This window comes from Citrus sinensis, chromosome 8, assembly GCF_022201045.2.
Source record: "Citrus sinensis cultivar Valencia sweet orange chromosome 8, DVS_A1.0, whole genome shotgun sequence".
Classification (NCBI taxonomy): domain Eukaryota; kingdom Viridiplantae; phylum Streptophyta; class Magnoliopsida; order Sapindales; family Rutaceae; genus Citrus; species Citrus sinensis.
In genome coordinates, this window is record NC_068563.1 from 27,182,843 (window position 1) to 27,191,871 (window position 9,029).

At 30.0% G+C, this 9,029-nt stretch overlaps 1 protein-coding gene across 1 annotated transcript; it reads left to right on the top strand.

Annotated features, from left to right (window-relative positions):
* Positions 1 to 6,040: 6,040 nt before the first annotated feature.
* LOC102630389 (alpha carbonic anhydrase 7-like) lies at positions 6,041 to 8,364 on the top strand. Its single transcript, XM_006488576.3, has 6 exons — positions 6,041 to 6,310; positions 6,736 to 6,953; positions 7,101 to 7,207; positions 7,323 to 7,425; positions 7,767 to 7,934; positions 8,061 to 8,364. The coding sequence occupies exons 1-6, from the start codon at positions 6,223 to 6,225 to the stop codon at positions 8,202 to 8,204; spliced, it is 828 nt and encodes a 275-aa protein (XP_006488639.1). The 5' UTR covers positions 6,041 to 6,222; the 3' UTR covers positions 8,205 to 8,364.
* Positions 8,365 to 9,029: the final 665 nt, after the last annotated feature.

Sequence of the window (9,029 nt, forward strand, 5' to 3'; positions counted from 1 at the left end):
ATAGCCATTATTTATACAGTAATTGTGCAGCTGAGCTACATGCCCTTCTATCCTAGCCGCTACAAACCGCTGTCACTTTCAACTGTTTGTCAAGTGGCTGAGCGAAGTAACAATAATAACGGGCTTCATTTGGGCCTCTCTGTTGGGTTTGATCCAAAAGTCTAGCAAAAACATCATGGTTTAGAGAAATCATGCCCGTAATTATGATTTCTATGTATTTTGCTTCTTTACGCAATTATTATGGCTGCACCCGCCAATCGAAATGCTAGTAAATGGTTTGCATTAATTATGGTAGTAAAGGATATTGAAATGCTTCCCGTATTTTTTTTTTCTAATTTAGTGTAATGGTGACATCATTTTCTATCCATTCACGTGAATAGAGATAAATCTTACATATTTTTATTTTGAACACAAGAGATTTTATTGTCTTAACTAATTGTTATTTAATAAAATAGAATAAAATTAAAGAATCCAATGGATTTTTATCATGTGTATTCATCCATCAATCCTATAAGAGTAAATATAATTGCAATAAGAATCCAATAGAAGAGTGGGCGTATATTGTTATTATGTATCCAAACTTTCTTTGAATTTTGACTAAATAAAAGTCCTTAAACTTAACTCATAATCAAAATATAGTTCATAAACTAGAGGTGCCTTATACTTATCTAATTGGCCCAAGATCTATTATTAGTTGATGTCAGATTATTCAGCTAATAGATCATACACGAGAAGTTAGAGGGGAAAAAATCTGATGGATAAAAATGTCACAATGGTAAAGTTCTATAGACCAAACTAAGTCTAATCTGATGGATAAAAATGTCACAATGGTAAAGTTCTATGGACCAAACTAAGTCTAATACAATACAACCTATATAAATTTGGGGGTAAAAATCAAAATTTTAAAGTTATATGATTTTTTTTTAATATTGTCATACAAATCTATTACTGATATTATATCAGACATTACAATTGATATTTACAAATATATTATACAACCGGGACGTTCTCATGGCGTGTACATTGATTTTCTGAAGAACTACCTAGATTATATTATACAATTGATAACTAAAGGCGAAATGATATTATATCAGATATTACAATTGATATTTACAAATAGATTATATAACTTGGATGTTCTCATGGGGTTCTCATGGCGTGTACATTGATCTTTTGAAGCGCTACCTGGATTATATTATACAATTGATAATTGAAGGAGGACTTAAACTAATCTTATAAAAAAATGATTGAAATTAACCCCATAGCACTTTTATGAAAGTTCGAACCTTTGTAGAGAATTGAAACTAACCCCTATAATATTTTTATAAAAGCTTGAACCCTTACTCTCATTATTATAAGTGTAAGAGCTCTCTCACTGAGCAAAAAGACCATTAATAAATACGTGATCTAATAAAAAATAATTTTATAACACATATATTTTAGGTTAAAATGATATCGTACATGAAATATAAATTATGTGGATGTATTGGCATTCGGCCGACCCAATTATCCAACAAATTAGATGAATCAGGCTTTGAGCAAACCAAATCGTTTCAAAATTGGCTGTTGTTAGTTCAACAAAATCCTCGGGATATTCAATCAATTGATGATTTCAATTAAGAAAAATATATTCAAACAAGTATCCAAAACTAGAAACGCATTGAAATTTATCAAGGACAAACAAGAAAGGCAAATGCTTCAAAATTCAAATCGTTAATTAGGAGTTATGACCGTTTTGTGTGGGGTGGGTAGGTGAGGCTCTAAAAGTACTCCGTAATCTTGTTTAGTCCATCTACCTTGGGTTCAAATTGAAGTGTGTAAATATGTCTTTGTGGTCATTCTTAAAATTCAACAACGTTGTTAAAATTCATGCCGCCGAATGCCACTCTCCTATTTAACTATATATATATATATATAATCGAAATCGTTGACTTTCAATTTTGTTTTTTGGGTTCCTTTTTACATTTTTTTCCAGCGTGTTGAAAGTAATTATGGGAAAGCTTATACTATTTAGTCTCATATAATCGTGATAACTTCAGTCTTCAATCTTAACCCTTGAAGGAGCTGTGGTCTAACGGTCAAGGTACTGCGTAAAATATTGTGTAAGAAATTACGTGTTATCCATACATACATCAGAAATAAATTAAACTCGAAAGTTCTTTTAGGTCATTAAGAATCAAGATCGAAATGGCATGAATTAATAATTCTCTTCAGATTCATTGAACTGCTTTTTGAGGTTAACAAGAAAGATTCAAGAACTCTGGAGATGATTATTAATTGTATTTCAATTCGAATTTTATAGAGCATTTCAAAAGTAGGAATTAAGACTGGTAAAACTTAATGAACAAATTAATTAAGCCTTCCTCTATTACATCATTGTAAGAACGTTTTGGAGTATTCAAATGGTACGGTGGTCGTCCATATATACAGTAATACAGATGCATCAGCACTTATACCATTTCGCGAATTCAAAGTAAAAGTTCAAATTAACATCATTAACTTTTAATACCAGAATGTGATTGTCATGTCAAATTCTTTAATAATTAACAGCGTTCAAAGTAAAAGTTCAAATTAACATAATTAACTTCCAATACCAGAATGTGATTGTGTTGACAAATTATTTAATGATTAACAGAGGGCATCTAGATATTCAAGTTAGGTGTAACTAATGGATTAAATTAATGTTGAGTTGAATTAAATTATCTGTAAAAACATTTTTTATTATGTGTTCAATGGTAAGTACTCTTTGAATCCCTACAGTTTGAATTAATTATCTAATTGGTCACTATATTTTAAAACATTACTCAAAAGGTCAATTCGAATCTACTAATATATTATCACCTATTTCTCACCTGCTCCACATCAAATTCATTTAAAATTTTAAGTTGTTTTAGACAAAAATGCTGTTTTACTCTTTTTTAAAATGAAATATTATTTCATCCTTAAAAAGTTATATTTAACAGCAACAAAAGTAACAACAAGGGGTGTTTTGGTTAATATTAAAAAATAAAGAGATAAATGAGTATTTGGCTTTGTTTGTAAGAGTTAAAAAAGCATTTACCCCATTTTATTATATAAAAACAATTTGTGATGCTAAAGGCTTAACAGCTTTGACAAGATTGCACATGCAATTATGCCTAAAATTACTTCCATTGTGCAATAAGAAAAAATTAAAATTTTCGATCGAAGTTGAAGTTAAATTAATCACGATTCATGATGATCAGTAATACTTGTTTCTTGGGTGCACTTCAATTGATTGTGAATATGCTTTGCATTCGTAGCGGCTGTTTTTTTTTTTTTTTAAATTTAATGACTTAGTTGACTTAATTTCAATTAGTTAAATCATTAAATTTGTTTTTTTTCAAATTAATAAAAAATTTTAGTCATGAAGTCATTAAGTTATTAAACCAATTTTTTTGGCCTTTTACTTAATCTAAAAAAATTGAATGATATCATTAAAAGATATTCACCAAATATCCCTATCTAATTAATTAATTTTAATCCTTACCTAAATAAAATTTAATAATTAGCATTATTACCCAGTTGTATAACCTGTGATAATATAGTGGTAGACTATTATTATTTTTGTATTTTTTTAAAAAAAATTAACATTATTTATTTTCATAATTTTTATGAATATTTTTTCATACAAAAACATTATGAACTATGATAAAGTTGATTGACATATACTAATTTAGAATATAAAATGTTGTATTCGCTTGAATATGATTTATATTATGATAATATATTATTTTATTTAAGTTCTTTGAGATATTTATTTTTTGTTTAACATCTATAACTTGTAAGGACACATATGTAAAATATTAGTTTTTAAATTTTTTAAGTTAAAAAAAAACTTAATATTTGTTTTCAGTAATTTAGACAAAAAAAAAAAAATCATTCAGATTCAATATCTAGTTCTATTCAGATTTCATGCTAATTCAGATCTATTTAGATTTCATATAAATAAACAAACGACATTATAATCACCCGAAATTAAACTAATAATAGAAGACAAATATGATGTTTAGTCGATGAGAAATACAATCTCAAATAATAAGTTTAATGAGATAAAACCAACTAAAATAAAAATAAAAACTGAAATAAGCTCAAATACGATTTGATAACTCCTAAATTATCATTATTTAATAACTCCTAAATTATCATTATTCAATCTTTAAAAAACATTTTATGAATATAAGAATAAGATTGTATTGTCATATCTTTTGTTAGTTGGGGGAACATAAATGTAGAATAATAATAAGGATTTATTGTCCGTTGATTAGATATCCCTTCAAATAACTTTTTTTTTCCTTTAAATAAAGGTTTGGTTGAGAATCTTTTCCACAATCAATAATAGGGTTGATTAATAAATTTTGTGTTGATCATTTGGGCTTTTCTCACCTTATTTTTTTAATACTAATTACACATCAGATTACTGTATTATATAAATATTTACAACTGCTATTAGAGCAGACATTACATTGATATTTACAATCAGATATATAACTTGAGACTTACATTATTACATTAATTCTATGAAATATATATTCAGACATATGACTCTCAAAGACAATAATGTCTCTACTTCACTCATATTTTGTAAGGGAGAAAGACTTACAAATTAATTCCACATAATTTTTCTTTAATTGAGGAAAATTGAGTATAAGACTACCCTCATAATCCCTCTTAACTTTGAGAATAATGGTTCACCATTGAGATAAAGCCCAAATGACTTTTTTTTTTAATAAAAAGAAAATTCGAAAAATGATATAGAAGCTTCCACATTTGGTAAAGATATCCGTGTAGGAGGCAAATTAAATAGCCGTATTCTACATATGTAATTAAAAAAAAAAAAGATTGCGAGCGTCCCAAATTCTTTGTGTGGCCGATTTGTCAAATCTTTCCTTCGTGTTACTTAATTTTCAATTCTCATTTAGTCAAAAAAGAAGAACAAAAGAATTTCAAATTCTCATAAAATCATGTCGCATGTCGCCAGACTTGACGCTCATCTACCAACGTATTGGACGTTCTAGCCAGACCTTCCCTCCAACATCAAAATTATCTGGTTCATGAGAAATCCACCGTACGGTTCATAAAACAATTGCAATATATCGATCTGGCATGGGAAGTCGAATTGACAGTCTGTTGCCGTGTTCAATTTTTCTGACTCACAGTCAACGGTTTAGATTTCAAAAAAGTGCAAAATCTTTGACTTATTTAATATGATGCCCTATGTGGGTTAATTATTTGATCATTAATTACGTATGCCCCGCACGTCCTGTATTATCTTTCGGTTTTGTCCACATATAAAACAATTAACAAATTAAATCAAACCCTCCTCCCATCCATTTCTCTTTACCTAAACAAAAGGTAGGTATTACTTATCACATTTTTCGCTTTAATAATGCCAATCGACTAAGGCATATTCATCAATAATTTTGATTTAGTATGATTCGAATGCCTAAATGAATTAAAGAAGACAAATCGATCAATACTTCAATAATTTGGGGGTTTTTTTTTTTTAATTTGTCTTTGATCTAGAAAATAGTGAATTTAATCAATTAGGTTTGTGATGTATTGTTGTCGAAATTGTATTTGTAGTCGCTATCTGTCTATTCAATTTTAAATCACTTTCCACTAACTATTGATTATGATTTTAAAATGATCAATAATGTTTGCCGACTAGACACTAATTTCCTTCAAATTACCAACTCTTTAATTTACCTTATTTTTATTATAGGATGGAAAGTAACCCCCCCCCCCCCCCCCCCCCAGTGCAAACAAATTGATTAAAGCCAAATTAATCTTCTATTATTGTTGCTTACTTGCTTTATTCAACCAGCTGGTAGATTCGTCATCGAAGACATTAGTCATTTGAAAGGACATACTAATGGAAGAATAAATAAATAAATAACACCAAATGACACAAGTTTTTCTTCTCAAATATGCTATTTTAATGTGGCTTACGTGGCAAGAAAATTATAAGATGGTAAACATAGAGGCTTCTTACCGCTTTCTTGTTCTGTTCAAACTTGCTAGACAAACATGGTATTGTTTTGAAAAGAATTACTTAGAAATTTCTTTTGGATTATATAATAATGACGAATTTTGTGCATTCATATTGCAAATGGAGGCTATATAAGCACAGAAGCTGATAAGATGGATGCCAACTGATCGACATATGTGTTAAGTATTGGAAAGCAACGCAAATAAAAGAAAATGGAGAAACTTGCAACCCAGCTCTTGTTGAGTTGTTTCTTTTTGGTTCTTCTTTTGCTTTCATGCCCAGCACTGTCTCAAGAAGCTGGTAAGAATTTGCAACTTCTACATTTTCTCACTTGTTTTTCACACAATTCCTATCAAACAATGCAACTTTTGAACAAACCTTTCTTAATCATTTTGTAGGTGCCAAGTAACTATTATAGGCAATATGGTTTTCTATAATTTAATCAATCAAGATCTTGAACATTTTCTAATGTTAAAACAGTATTTCTTGTTTCATAAATAAACCAAAACACGCTGGACATTTGTTATTGTAAAATCCAAAAATGTTTTCTTATTCTTTGCTCGATGAATCATTGCATGTGTATCTCTCAGCTAATCAGATTAGAATAAAAGCATATACACTAAGAGCATTCAAGATTCTTCCGTTAAACCCTAGCTAGGGTAAGTAATTCTTGCTCTTGGTGATTTGTGTATTTAATTAATCTAATGCATGCAAGCGTGGTGCAGATGATGAAAAGGAGTTCAATTATGAAGAAGAAGGACAGCGTGGGCCATCTAAATGGGGAGAGCTTCACAAGGAATGGAGTGCTTGCAAAAAAGGAACAATGCAGTCTCCCATTGATCTTTTGAATGAAAGAGTTCAAGTTGTTTCCCATTTAGGAAGGCTTAAAAGAAGTTACAAGCCATCTTATGCCACCCTCAAGAACAGAGGCCATGATATGATGGTAATAGAAATTTTAAAAAATAAAATTGTAATAATAAATGAAGAAAAAAAGGAAAAAGAAATTCAATATTATTATTATTTTTCAGTGGCTAGCTAGCTTCATTGGTTAATATTTTTTTATATGTTTTTGAATTATTTGCGGATGCAGTTGCAATGGCATGGCGGTGCCGGGACTCTTTTGATAAATGGAACCGAGTATGTACTGAAACAGTGCCACTGGCACTCTCCTTCTGAGCACACCATCGATGGCGAGAGGTACTGCATTTTTTTTTTCATCTTTCCCCTTCAATTAGCGATGCATCAACTAATCATACATTAAACTGGGAGATTAATTTTCTTCTTTATTTATTTATTTACTTTAAAATTGCAGATTTGCTTTGGAGGCTCACATGGTTCATGAGAGCCAAGATGGGAAAATTGCAGTGGTGGGGATCATGTACAAGATTGGAAGACCTGATTCTCTATTAGCATCGGTAATTTCGGACATTATTATTATTATTTTGTTAAAGCATAGCATGGTTAGAAATTAAAATTGTCTTTCCATTTATATGAACTGGGTGCAAAACTCGGACCTCTTGTCGGTCGTAAAATCATGTTTTAGGTCAATGAGGGCCAAAATGAAGAAACTAAACACTTGAAGAAGCAAGGGAAGAATAAAATATCTATATGGGTCTATATGAAGTTTAGTCCATTTCCTTAGAAAGCTTTGTCTTTCCTGAATTATAATCGACTTGGGGCTCTAGCTCTGGTGCCAAAATATCCTATTAATTTTTCTTTATCTTTTATTCTCATATGCGTGTCATTTATTTATCAGATATCGGATCATTTAAGACAAATTGCTGGTTCAAATGAAAGGGAAACAGTAGTGGGGGTGATCGATCCAAGGGGCATAAAGCTAGGCAGCAGAAAATATTACAGATATATTGGTTCTCTTACTACTCCTCCTTGCACTGAAAATGTAATTTGGACCATTGTTAGAAAGGTACAATTTCCTACATTAATATTAAATTTATTACGATCATAAAAAAAAAATAATTTGTTGTCAATATTAACTTTCTTATTTAATTGTTTATTGATTATAACTCATCATCATCAAATTTATTATCAGGTAAGGACGGTAACAAGAGAACAAGTTAAATTACTTCGAGTAGCAGTGCATGATGACTCGGGTACTAATGCAAGACCACAACAACCAATAAACTTACGAACAGTAAAACTTTACAGACCAGATGATGAGAATCAAAATCCTTGATATTGTAGCTTTCTTTTGTGATCTTCTTCGGCTATTAGAATTTTATTGATTTAATTATTTATTGTTTATTGTATTTGAATAGATTTATTTATTATTGAGGACATTATCTGTTTATGAATATATCCAATTTTAGTGAAATCTTGAACGAGTTTTTATCTAATTATTCATTCATAGTTGGGAAGAAAGAATATAAAAACTTGTTATATTATGTGCTCAAATGAAATTATGTCGGAGTCTTTTTTCTCCGATCAGTCCCACTATATAATGATAATAACACTAGTACGGCATATTCTTTAATATTTCATTTGGCTAATCGGTTCTTATTTTTCTTTAAGTTTTTGTAGACCTAAGCAAAGAAGTAATATCAAAACATTCACGCCACAGAAACTGAGAAACATTAATCGTTATTTTCATTTGAAGACACGATAGTATTATGAGTTAATAACATTAAGTTGAAGCATATGGTAAATACAAGTAGGCCCCTTAAGAAAAAATACGATTCTTTACATGTCGTTAAAGCTTAGAGCTGAGGAGACTCTTGGTTCTTCACATGCCTGAAGACTGTTGATTTGTGCTTTGAAGATCTGTTGACTAGACTCCAACGCAACGTATTGGTGGGTATTAAAGTAAAAAGTAAATACCATCCAAATCAACAAAGAACACAGTATTGAAAAATTGATGACGCTCAATTGAAACTGGATGACAATTTTTGTCGCATTGCATAAAGGTGAAAGGCAACGGACGCTCAATCTGAAAAATTGCTGTTCCTACATGCAGCTAGGGGTCAAAATTTCACATTGCTTGAAAAAAAGGTTGTTGGACTAC